The 12,709-nt window shown below is 50.9% G+C and overlaps 3 protein-coding genes across 3 annotated transcripts; 2 read left to right on the plus strand and 1 right to left on the minus strand.

Moving 5' to 3' along the window:
* Window positions 1-266: 266 nt before the first annotated feature.
* LTHEOB_3194 (Prolyl-trna synthetase) lies at window positions 267-2,035 on the plus strand (the record flags this gene model as incomplete). The annotated part of the gene is made up of 2 exons (XM_035512090.1): window positions 267-284; window positions 356-2,035. 2 exons carry the CDS (start codon window positions 267-269, stop codon window positions 2,033-2,035), a joined length of 1,698 nt encoding a protein of 565 aa, XP_035363087.1.
* A 3,621-nt stretch (window positions 2,036-5,656) lies between these two features.
* LTHEOB_3195 (Peptidase cysteine/serine trypsin-like protein) lies at window positions 5,657-7,597 on the minus strand (the record flags this gene model as incomplete). The annotated part of the gene is made up of 2 exons (XM_035512091.1): window positions 5,657-6,528; window positions 6,670-7,597. The coding sequence occupies 2 exons, from the start codon at window positions 7,595-7,597 to the stop codon at window positions 5,657-5,659; spliced, it is 1,800 nt and encodes a 599-aa protein (XP_035363088.1).
* A 772-nt stretch (window positions 7,598-8,369) lies between these two features.
* LTHEOB_3196 (uncharacterized protein) lies at window positions 8,370-9,105 on the plus strand (the record flags this gene model as incomplete). Its single annotated transcript, XM_035512092.1, has 2 exons — window positions 8,370-8,885; window positions 9,016-9,105. The coding sequence occupies 2 exons, from the start codon at window positions 8,370-8,372 to the stop codon at window positions 9,103-9,105; spliced, it is 606 nt and encodes a 201-aa protein (XP_035363089.1).
* Between the last annotated feature and the right edge of the window lie 3,604 nt (window positions 9,106-12,709).

Consider the following 12,709-nt stretch of genomic DNA (forward strand, 5'->3'; position numbering starts at 1 on the left):
GATCGACGCTAGGCCTCGGCCGCTCTTCGGCTGAGGTTGTGATGTCGGACGAGCATCCATCTCTGCCGCTTCTCCTCCAATCATCTGTACGCCATTTTCCATTTCATTCTCCATTGGCGTCGGTGCATGACCCGGCGTTGACTTCTTTGATACCCGTTTTGTTGGATCCCTCTTCGTGTGGGTCTGCCGTCTTTCCATATGCTTGTACAGTCTTTTCAACGCGTCTCTTCGCGACGTCTCTTTATCTCGTCTACATCGCCCCAGCCATGGATTTCTTCTCGGGCGTCCGTCCGTTGCTTTTCTGTAAGCTTTTGGACACATTCATGGAATTTCGGGTCCCGCTGATAGCATTCAGAATGACGAGCGGAACCGCCTATCCAGCTTCTGGGTTCCAACTGGTGGCATCACCCCCAAGGATGCTGAAGGAGAAGATACCCACGCCTTGCTTGTTCGCGCTGGATTCCTTCGTCAAGCTCACTCCGGGCTCTTCCACATGCTTCCGCTGGGCCTGCGGGTGCAAGAGAAGTTTGAGAAATTGATCGACAAGCATATGCGCAGCGTTGGCGCATCCAAAGTTTCCCTGTCCTCCATCTCCTCTGAAGAGCTATGGGAACGAACGGGTAGACTCGAGGGCAAAGAGCTCCTCCGACTGAAGGACAGGAATGACTCTGGGCTCTTGCTTGGCCCAACTCACGAGGAAGAGATCACTCAACTCGTTCGCAACACTGTAAAGAGCTACAAAGAGCTGCCTCTACGACTGTATCAGATTTCCAGGAAATATCGAGATGAGCTCCGTCCGAGACAAGGCTTGCTACGGGCAAAGGAGTTCCTCATGAAGGACCTCTACACCTTCGACCATCTGGAAAGCGAGGCCTTGGAAACCTACAAGAGCGTCAGGGAAGCCTACGTGAATATCCTAACAGACTTGAAGCTCCCCTATCTAGTAGCAGACGCAGACTCCGGATCCATAGGAGGAGACACAAGCCACGAGTACCACTTCATCTCCGCGAAAGGAGAGGACACAGTCTTCCAGTGCGACACGTGCTCGTACACCGCCAACGAGGAGGTCGCCCAGCACAGCGACGCCCAACTCACCCTGGAAGACAAGCCCGGCCCCATCCTCGTGTGGAAGGGTATCAGCAAGGACAGAAAAACGCTAGTCGAGGCCCACGCCATGCTCAACCCGGCGGATACGTCCGAGCCCGCCGCCCGCATCAACCTACACGCCATCAAATCCCTCTTCCCAGACATCGACACAGCCATCGACGACGGCCCCAGCGACAGCGCCACCATCATCGCTGAGCAGCTCTGGCACGCCAACCCTTCCCCTGACAAATCCCGCCTCGTCCTCGCCGACGCAAACATCCACACCTTCCGCGACCTCCTCGCCTTCGAATCCACCACCGTCTCCTCCTCCCCCCACCCCACCACCTTCAAATACCTCACCCCCCAATCCAAATACACCTCCCTCCTCGCCCTCCAACACGCCTCCCCCTGCCCCTCGTGCGCGACTGGCCACGTCACCTCCCACCGCGCCGTCGAAGTCGGCCACACCTTCCACCTCGGCACCCGCTACAGCGCGCCCCTCAGCCTCGCCATCCAAACGCCCTCCGGTAAACCAGCTCTCGTCCAGATGGGCTGCCACGGCATCGGCGTGTCCCGCATGATCGCGGCCGTCGCCGACGCGCTCGCCGACGCCAAGGGCCTGAACTGGCCGCGCGTCGTCGCGCCGTTTGAGGTCGTTGTCGTGCCTGCGGGCGGGAAGGGCGTGGATATGGACGCGGAGGCCGTGGCCGTGTATGATGGGTTGGAGGCGGCGGGGGTGGATGTCGTGTTGGATGATCGGAGGGGGGTGGGGGTCGGGTGGAAGCTGGGGGATGCGGATTTGGTGGGGTATAGCGTTGTGGTTGTGCTGGGGAAGGCGTGGAGGGAGAAGAGGAAGGCGGAGGTGCAGTGTCGGAGGCTCGGGGTTAAGGAGGATGTGGTGGTGGATAAGTTGGGGGATTTTGTGGGGGAGTTGTTGGGGAGGTTGTAGGCTTGTTGTGTTCGTGAGGGAGAGGCGGAGGTGGTGGGGAGAGCTTTTCAGGATCTAAAAAAATTCTTTTTCCCCTCTCGATGGCCGTTTGTGCAAGGAGTCTGTAAAAGATGAGTTATGTAGTACAGCCCAAAACGAGAGACTTAAGGTGTGGCCACCAATGAGGTGAAAATTACTGACACGAATTGATTGGTGCATCGTACCGGCTCTAAGACACAACCTTGACTTCCAGATGAATCGATTTCATGAGCGTGGCCACCAATGAGCTGTGGTCTACGGTAACACCTTTGTCTAGCGGTAGGAGAATAGTATGGGAAAGATTTCCGAAGTTTGTAAAACCATGTAACAATCTTTCCTAGATAGCTGATTATGAAACACGCTCATGCATGGCACACCTGCTGCAGCAGAATCCAAAAAGAGGGGCCTTCGGTGTGGCCACCAATAGGACGGAAAAGATATGCAATTTGATTGGACCTCAACTCTGGCCCCGGAAAACAGCCTCAAAATCCATGCTGTTGATCGAAAGTCCAACGGCCAACCATTAATGCACAATTTCGTCAATTTGCACAGAAAAAAAAAGATCCACGTAGCCTCGGAGGAGTGGAAACCATATCTTAAGGACGAGGCTCTCATTGAGTGTGGCCGCCAACGAGCTGAAGACCTGTTGTGACACAACATACGTGGAGCTGCAAGGCTGACAGGAGACCATTGCGGCTGAGGATGCGAACACATAAACGTGGCCATCAATCACAGCGAGCTGACAGGCGCTAGCCCTGCATATACGCAATACATAAGAAGGCGATTCAGCCCCAGCCTCAGCGCACTGCCCTTTCTTCTTCGCCAACAAACTACAGTTAAATCTCGTTACAGCAATCCCTTTCGATAACATTCAGCTGGGCACACCGGCCAAATCTAGACAACTCAACTATGAGAAGTAGCTACTTCCGGCGAAGACGGCAATAAAGAGATTTGAGTGTATAGCATACTCCCAAGTTGCGGCATCTATACAAAGGTACGTTTCTAGGTTTATCCGAAGCTTTCGTCTTGACTGACAATTTTGAGTATTTCGAATTTACCTTTTCTTTTAAACACGGGATTGCGACGCGAGGCGACCTAAGCCTCGCGTATCCGCAATCCCTGAGTATTACCATGATCATTCAATAGGCTGTCGGAGAGCTAATGCCCCTCAACAACGGGGAACCATTCAGGATGGAGTTTGTTCAACCATACAGGATCTTCCTTTCTGCCTAACAGAGTCATTTTTCGAAGCGGCAATCTCTGCGGGGTCTCCAGAACCACTGTTGTCGGCACCAATTACAGAGCTCTATGTCTCAGACCCAATGACATACGATCCTCAGCGACCCTCAACTGCCACAGCAGATCTCAGTTCTGTCTCTCCAAGCAGTCATCACAGTCTTTCGCCCCGGCTAGAGAGTATTTTTTCCTCCGCGCAGTCAATTTCCTCGTCTAGCTCGAGCCCCACTCCGTGCGTTGAAAATGAACGGTCCTTGCAGCTTACCCGTGTCGCCAAAATTCCTCCAGCCACGCGTTCCACGCCATTCGCTCAACCTGCGGACAGAGACATCTCCCAGTATCTACATCCGCAATATCCTTTCAGATGCCCCAATCACGGATGCAAATGGATGGGTGCGTTCGAGCGAGATTTTAAGTAAGCTTTCAAAAGTGTAGAAATACTACAGCTGCTAATGCATAGAAGGAACCATTTGCAGAAACACAGCCTGTCCATATGCACCGAAGAAGGTTGCACAACTCTCTTCAGGCACGCCAAGGACTTGGAACGCCATCTACGAAGCCAGCACATAGGTGTGGAATATCCATGTTCGTGGTGCGGCAGGAAATTCAAACGCAAAGACGGCGCGGAGCGACACATGAAAACTTGCAAGGAACGACCAAGGAACGAATGATTTTTTGCCGCTTTTGAGATTGCCAGAGGAACTGGAAGATATCTGTTTCGGTTTGAACAAACTCATTCTTGTGAGTATTTCTCCATTTAAAAAAGCGTTGTCTAATTAATTCTCCACAGGTTTGGCTGGTCAATGAGTCGACTGGCGACTACCAATACCAGATGCGACATTTCCTTTGTCTTATGATACCCGGCCCCTGGCGCTAGCGCCCTGGCCATCGCAATCTGGTATATGATAGGCTGTCGCGATTTCAGTTCAGACCTATCCCTTGTTGAAGAGCTGAGCTTATCTCTTCACACATGAATGATTGTGCGTTTTTTTTTTAAAGTCTATGTTAAGTTCCCCCTTAATTGTGTTTTTTCTTTCCAGGGATTGTGGTCATTCCAATCCCACGAGTGTTTCAGCAGTGGGAGACGTGGTGATGAGTGTTGGATTGGCATGATGAGCGAGAGGGAAGCTCGCTGCGGGAGAGTCCGTTGTTCTCTGCTGGATGTCTAAGCTGTTTTACGAGTGAAGAGACATCAGAACGTTGGAGTTATGGTCGAGGGTGTGTTTCTCTTCCGGGGCAGTGCGTTTCCTAACGTAACCTCTTTTCTTTTACGTCATTTTTTTTTTATCATCCACGTCAGTAAGGTTTTCGGCTTCCGGGACTTTTGCGTTGGGACTTACGGTGAAGCCACTGTGGCTATTTGAGAGGTTTGCTCCTTACTCTGCACTGTTTTGCTTACAGAACACTGTCGTTTTCGAGTGCCTTATATCTCCGGATGCACGTTTCAACAACTGGCAGCTGCAGTTTCAGGTATAAGTCTTCAACAACTTCTATCTTTTAGGTGTTGCGGGGTTTTAAATTTTTTTTCTTTTTACCTATCAAGCTTTAAACTTTTAGCAGTAACGAATCCTACGATGTATTTATCTTTTCGTAGATACTCTACTGTTGGTGTTTTTCTTTTAAAAAAAAAGAAAAAGTGTGATAAGTAGGTGTATTCGAAGCATTCTATCGAAGCGTCTAACGTTGCTTATGAGACTTATTTTAAGACATAAATTTCTCAGTCGCCTATAAAATCTCGGTTAAGTAGCCACGTGTGGATGAGTATTAATAAGTAAATTCTATGTGTAGGGTCTACGACTTGAAGTTCACACTTATAATTCTAGGCTGCAGCGCCCTCGACCTTTTATACACCGCTATGCTCCGACGTTTGTTGTCACATTAACTCACCTTTACATAAAAGTTAGCGCGAAGAATAATAGCTCCTTAAGAAAAGGTAGATATACCTAAGCTTGTTTCCTTTGCCTTCTAAACGGCGCACTGTCTAAATAAATCGAATGTTCAATCTATAAGGGTAGTGAAAGCTATCGTCTAGACGTAAATAATAATAAATTCTACACTTACGTCCAGACAATCATTTCAAAAATCAGCCCGGGATCCAGCGGGCTCATATAATCACTATTACATTCTGATCGATCGCTGTCTAATAAATGCCAACATTGAAACCCCCCCGAGACATGTATAGCATGCTCATGAACCAAAGTGTGTAGAAACTCAGACTGCATGCCGTCTTTCATGACTTGATAGGCAGCCATATTGTTGAGGATAATTATCTACTCTGCCGCCTCAGCCGTATCAAGCTGGATGGTACGTCTCCTACTGCACTGAATTCCATCACATAGCCCGTTAAGTCCATTGGTAACGCCCAAATCAGTCAGCTTCGGAAATGAGCTGTGGCTTCACAACCTTGCAGCCGGTAACTTCTTCGACAGAATAAAACACGTCCTCGATTGGCGCCATCAGCCCGTACGTCTCACCCTCGTCGCCACTAAACAGCAGACCAATGCAGGCGCCATCATCAGCGTCCAACACCATGGAGCCCGTGTCACCTCCGATGGAAAACGGGTGCCGCTGCCCCCGCGGATTCTCGATCCGCATGCATTCGACCACTGTGCCATACACCTGCTGCCCACCCAACGCGCCCTCCTCCTTCCTAAAGTTCAACCACGCCTTCGCGTAGTTCAGCTGGCCGGACGACCACCCCGTCGCCCTCCCCACCTTCAACACGTCTCCCGTCTTGAACGACGAGATCTTCTTCCAGCTCGAAAACTCCCTTCTCGTCCAGAACGGCAAGTCGAGATCGCCCTGCAGCTGGTTGTCTCGTTGGAACTGGAGATCGACCGGACGGCCCGGGGCAACGTCGACGAGGGCCCAGTCCAAAGCTACTTTCTTGCTGTCGTGATGTGCGAACCCGGACACCGCCCGAACGCTGCCGGCGATGAACTGAGTCGTCTCTGAGAGCTTGCTCGCTTGGTCGTCGAGGATGGCGAGCATTCGCCGGGACACTTCCACCGCCTCCATGGCGCGTTGATCGCCCTTTTCGGCCAGGTCCGCGATGCAGGGGGGCGAGCCGGCTGGCTGTCCCTCTCCGTAGATTTCCCTCTTGAGTCCTTCGATCTCCCTCTGCACGAGTTCGATCTTCCTTTCTACATCTGGGTCGGTGGGAGACTTGAGGATGGGGCGGGGATCGGGATCCGTGATGTTGCGGGATATGAATGCTTTCTCCGGGGGAGAGTCTGAGCCTGTGGTTTGGTCAGTATAAATTAGGCTATCCACGTAGGTAGCTGAAGCTATCGTCCGGACGTAAATGTCAAATATTTAATTATCCATTTGCATCCGGACGATAGCTTCAGCTACCCATGAAATGAAATTTATCCACTTACGAGGTGCAACACCAGAGCAGTTTCGAACAGCGTTGAAACTTGTCAAAATGCACGTAGTGCTGTTCTTCCTCTCTCGATCTTCAAGGTCAAGAAAGCCACCGAGCGTACCGATTGACGGGACCCCCTGAGGACCCAAACCATCACCGATCCGCAAGGGCCTTTCCCACCATGTACGTTCGGGAAGCCGTGTGACATTAAGCACCTCGTTGTCCCCGTACTCATACGCCTGCCAAATCTCCACATTGGCAATCCTCGTGTCAGCAATCAGACCCTTCAGCCGGGGCAAAATCTCGCGCTCCCAGACCTCCTCATTCGCGTCCCAAGCCTCGACCAGCATGATGGGGAGGGGCGGCCTAGCCTGCCGATCAAATTCAGAAACGGGACAGCACCCCATCTTGACGAGCGAAAGCAGCTTCCACTGCACCCGAAACTCCGCCAGCGTCTGCACGACCGACGGACCGAGGTCGTCGCGCCAAATCGGCAGCACGGTGTCGTACGCTTCAATGGGGAGCACGCGCGGATCGTCGTAGCCCCGCTCCACGATCTCGACGTGGATGGGGCCGCGGTGCTTGACGGTGGATTTCTTGAGAGCTTTCACTAGTTTTAACACCGCGTTGGACCATGCCCCTTCGTACGACGTCGTCTCGACGAGCAACGTAGGGAACGGATCAGGTTTGTCGACGCCGGCTGACTGGCGCCCAATCAGGCGTATCCGGGAATAGCTGACACCCTCGTCGCGGAGGATGGAGGGAAAGGCACGACGACGTTTCTCGTCGTAGTTTTCGATGTAGGTGTTCGGGTCACCAATCGGGCGGATGCGCGCAGGGGCAGGAACGAGTCGTGGCCAACCGGTCCTGAACTCTCCTTCGACGATTTTGTCTTTGATCTTCAAATCGCCAAAAGATGGCTCCTGCCAAGGCTTCGACATTTTCAATGGAAGTCAGTGCTCAGTGACTGTTGAAGCACGGTGGTGTAGAAGATAGAAGGTCGAAAACGCAGAGGTCAATATTTATACATCTCGATTTCAGGGTCCTGGACCCTGACTGTTTGTTCCTACCCTATCTGGTGACAGTTAAAAACGATATACCACCTGACTCATCCTCATAGGCAATTAGATGATTTTGGCCTCTCTTCCCGTTTGTTGTTTACCAGTTCGTTTGCATGGTAGGGTGAGTGGGTGCAGCAAATCCACTACGCCATGCAGCCATGCAGGCCCTCTTGAGGGCAAAGGGGGTACTGGAATGTAATCCTAAAATTCACACTGCTTCTCAAATATTTTGAATCCCTAAAGTAAGCTGGTGCTAATGACTTCGACCTATCATATCATTTTGTGGGTGCCATTAACTCATATTCTATAGGCCCAGAATCCTTCGGCTATCGGTCGGATGGCCTGTATGTGAGGGCCAAACAGCGTTCGCCAGGAAATAACTGGAAGAGACGACCCATGTCAGCTTTGGATTTATTGGCTAGACTGGTTTCGGCTAACACTTAACCAGCCTCATCATGCATGCATCTTGAGTTGTTGCGAAAGGTCTAGGCCCAACTCTCCTGACATTCGAATTTCAGTATGCAGTCAGCCCCTCAACTCATGGGCGAGGCTGCGACTCTCGAGATCACAACTCGGGGAGGCCAAACCGCCAACAACCGCCACCATGTGTCCTTCCTCTCTTCTTTGACATCTAAGTCAATCTGTTTGTCCAATGGCGAAACCGCTAAAAGCCCTGGAGAGCCACCTCCACTACACTGTGGGGTGGGTAGCGCCTCTCCCCATCGAACGAGCAGCAGCAAAGGCTATGTTTGACGAGGAACACGGCAGACCAACCGATTTTGAGCAGCCTAGAGGAGACCCCAATTCTTATTGCTGGGGAGAAATAAGAGGTCATAACATTGTACTCGCCTCCCTCAAAGCCGGTGTCTCTGGTCCTGCCTCTGCAACATCGAGTGCGATAATGTTGCTGCGATCTTTCCCCGAGATTCGCTTTGGCCTTCTTGTCGGCATTGGCGGCGCCATTCCTCATGACGGTACGGACATCCGGCTCGGTGACATCGTTGTTGGCCAGCCAAGCGGTAGCGAAGGAGGTGTCATCCAATACGACCTTTTGAAAGCCAAGGCTGGTGGCGCCCATGAACGCAAGGATTTTCTTAACTCTCCACCAGAGGTCCTTCTGTACGCTCTGGTGAACTTGCAGAGCCAGCACGAAGAGCAACCTTCTCGAGTAAGCGAGTTCTTACGGGAAATGGAGAATCGCAATCCATACATGTTCAAGACCCGCCCGAACTATCCCGGTTACAAGTACCCCAGTCAATTGCAAGACCGCCTGTTTTTATCGACTTACGATCACCAAGGTGGAACCGATTGTCGCAGCTGTGCAAGTCAAGAGGAAGTTCAACGAGACCCAAGAGAAGACGCAGATCCTGTCATTCACTATGGAGTGATTGCATCCGGAAGTACGCTGGTCAAGGATGTTTCAGAACGAGAGAGACTTCTTCAACACATCCCAGCTAACTGCTTGTGTTATGAGATGGAGGCCGCCGGTCTCGTGAATAATTTTCCCTGCCTCGTCATTCGTGGGATCTCCGACTATTCAGATTCCCACAAGAATGACCTCTGGCAACGATATGCATCGGCAGCAGCTGCTGTGTACGCCAAAGAGCTGCTTAGCTATGTATCCCCGGTCAACGTTCGGTACCAACAGAAAGCTCTCGATGCCATGAATGAACAATGTGAGTGCAAGCCTACCTCTCAACGGACTATGAACGGCGCTTATCAGCTATTAACTTATCTAGTCTCAATCGTTCAATCCGACATATCGGACATCAAACAAGCCATATTCAGCTGGCAGCAGCGGATAAGAATTGAAGAGATTACCACATGGCTCTCCCCCGCGGACACACGAACTAGCCATGCCAGAGCCAAGAACAAACATGCAGGCGGCTCATGTGCTTGGTTCCTACAAGGAGAAGCGTTCAGAAACTGGAGACGTGCTCCTGGGTCCTTCATGTGGCTCCATGGGATTGTTGGATGCGGCAAGACAATACTCACCTCCGCCATCATCGAGAGCTTGAAGACCGAAGAATGCGGAGATCATTGCATAGTGTTGTATTTCTACTTCGACTTCGGCTCCGCGTGGAACTGCCTCAACGGGATTGTTAGAACGCTTCTCTGTCAAATCATGTCAACGAAGTCGGAGATACCCATGAGTCTACAGGAGAACGTCAAAACTTGCCAGCAACGATGGACGCATGCTGAAACGCAGTCCTTACTCGAGGATTTCTACGCGATGATCAGCCCACTTGACGAAGTCAGAATAGTCTTGGACGCACTTGATGAGGTCAAGGGTGAGGATCGTGAGGATATTCTATCCTGGATCACCGAAATCTTCCATACCCAGGGGAATCGTATCAGTCTCATTGTTCTCAGTCGCCATGAGTCTACCTTTCAATCACGTTTCAAGGAAATGGGTGTCCATGTCCCAATCTCCCGAAGCGATGTTGACTGTGATATTCAACGGTACATTCAAGCCAAGCTGTTGGATATACGAGTATCCAAGGGATGGACCCTAGCTTTTGATGAGATCAAAGAGCTTGAATTAGCTCTCATGGAGAGAGCTAACGGAATGTGGGTAATAAAGCATTCCACTCTGCGAGATTCGTCTTCGTTAACACCATTCATCATAGGTTCCGTCTCGCTGCTCTCCAGATGGATTCTCTTCTGGCATGTGGGATGCCCAGAGAGCTGCGACAGGCTGTTGTGTCACTTCCTGCCTCGTTGACCGGAATGTACGATGAAATCATCCGACAAATTCGCCCAGAACGAAAGATTACAGCAATCAGACTTTTGCAACTTCTCGCTTACGCCAAACGACCGCTACGTCTTGATGAAGTTGCCGATGCCGTTGTGGTTGATTCGGATAAGAGTCCTAGTTTCCAGGCACATTATAGGATGTTCAAACCAGAAGATCTTCCGGACTATTGCCCGAGCCTCGTGATCCTTGAGGAATTTGACGAGCTTGACTCTACAATGGCATCAATGTCCCTACTCAACCAGCGAAAACGGCTCTCCGACATAGACCAAGATGCACAGGCGGGGTTTTATACTATGAACCAAGATGCCACGCCTGAACGCCAGTGGATTTCAAACCGTGCGATTAGTATGTCTGGTCGAGAAGCAGCCATCTATCCACCTTCTAGATACACCCAAGTGCGTCTGGCACACTTTTCGGTGACAGAATACCTGAGATCTGACAAAATGAGAGCTGATATCCGCGAAGAGTTGGAAGAGAAACGCGTTCACTCAATCTTCGTTGATCTGAGCTTGAAATACCTCATGTCTCTCAATACGATCCGGCCAAATACTCCGATTTCGGTGGTTCGCAGAGACTACCCGTTTTCTGATTACGCTTCAAGTTGGTGGCCACAACACGCAAAAGCTTGCGAACAAGATCAAACAACGTAGAATCTAGTTGTACAATTTCTTACTGATCCGCAAGCGTTCCAACGATGGATATTCGTTTTCAAACCAGACGGCGGCTACCGCTATCTCCCATGCACCTTCGGTCATAATGAAGTGTGCCTGCCTGATAGTGGCATCGAGATTCCCTCCCCATTGCAGGTTGCAGTCACATTTGGGCTTGGTCATGCTGTTAGAGCGCTTTTGGACTCTGGTGTGTCCCTCTTTGAGGGATACACTTCCAGCGACTGTGACAAGTACGACCATGAGCAGTTGCAAGCATTTTCTGTCCAACCCCGCCTGTATGGTCCTTGGGAAAGACGCCATAGTCCGATTTTGAGGACTAGTCCCCTTTATATGGCTGCTCGTTACGGGTGGGAAGACATCGCCAAGCTTTTGCTACAGAACGGCCTAACTATGCAGGATCATGATGGCCCTGAAGGTTCATCTTTCGATGTAGCGTGCAGACACGGCCACGATACGCTCGTTGCAATACTTCTCCCTACATTTGCTGTTCAACAGAGGGTCAATCACCAATTCGACTCACATGTCGCGCATTCATTCATTCATGGGCACTGGAAGGTGCTGAAAATCTTACTCAATGCTGGAGCTTGTTTTCCGCCAGGCACTTTCGGATCTCAAAACGACTCCAAACTCGGCTACGGATTGAAGGAGCAGGTGATGTCCCACTTGGAAGCTTTCATCTTGGAGAAAATCTCATGGGTCAATTGCCCCACTGGAGTGTCAGTAGTCAAGGGAGCAGTAAGGTCGAAGGATACACTGAAGAGCTTGGCGGAGCTTGCTGTCCCATTCGTGACAGCAAGCTCGGACTCACACCGGATAGACGCTATCATTCTTTCAGATGGCGCATTATCAGGCTTAGAGCTTCATATAGCCGTCCAGAGGGGTGATGCGACTTTCCTGAGTGCCGTATTACCTCGCCACAAACACAGGTTCAAGGCCCATGACCACAGAGGAAAATCACCACTTCATTATGCGGCGGAACTCGGCCATGCCGACATGATCCGCTTTTTGATATCAACTGGATTCCCACTCGAAGATATGGATAAGGCAGTCAACAAACCGCTTTCTTACGCACTGATGAATAGCCGCCTTGATGCACTGGATCTACTATCATCCAATCAACACGCGATTGAGGAAGAGCGCATGCGTTTGCAGAAGCAAGCCGAAATCATTGCAGCCATCGACAATGGAGATCTACAAAAGCTGACGGACTTTTATGGTGTTGATGCACGAGTTTCTTTCGTCAAGGAGCATGCTGAGGCAAAAGGCGCTTTCCGCCATGCGGTGCTGAACAACGCGTTTGTTATCATTGATTTCTTGCTCTCCAATAATCTGAATCCGCTTGTTGGAGATGCGGATGGCTGTTCACCCTATAAATGTGCTTTGGAGACTGGGAATTTTGATTTCGTCAAAATGTTCCCACTGGACGACACCTCAGAGCGTATGTTTGTCGATCGCTATGGGCATCTACCACAAGCATTTGTTCAGGGTAATGGAGCTCCAGGGATGAGAAAATGGCTTCTGAAAAGGGCGGTTGAGTTGAATGCTCGCCGGCAGCAAATCATA

The sequence above is a fragment of the Lasiodiplodia theobromae genome (genome assembly GCF_012971845.1).
Source record: "Lasiodiplodia theobromae strain AM2As chromosome Unknown scaffold_8, whole genome shotgun sequence".
Classification (NCBI taxonomy): domain Eukaryota; kingdom Fungi; phylum Ascomycota; class Dothideomycetes; order Botryosphaeriales; family Botryosphaeriaceae; genus Lasiodiplodia; species Lasiodiplodia theobromae.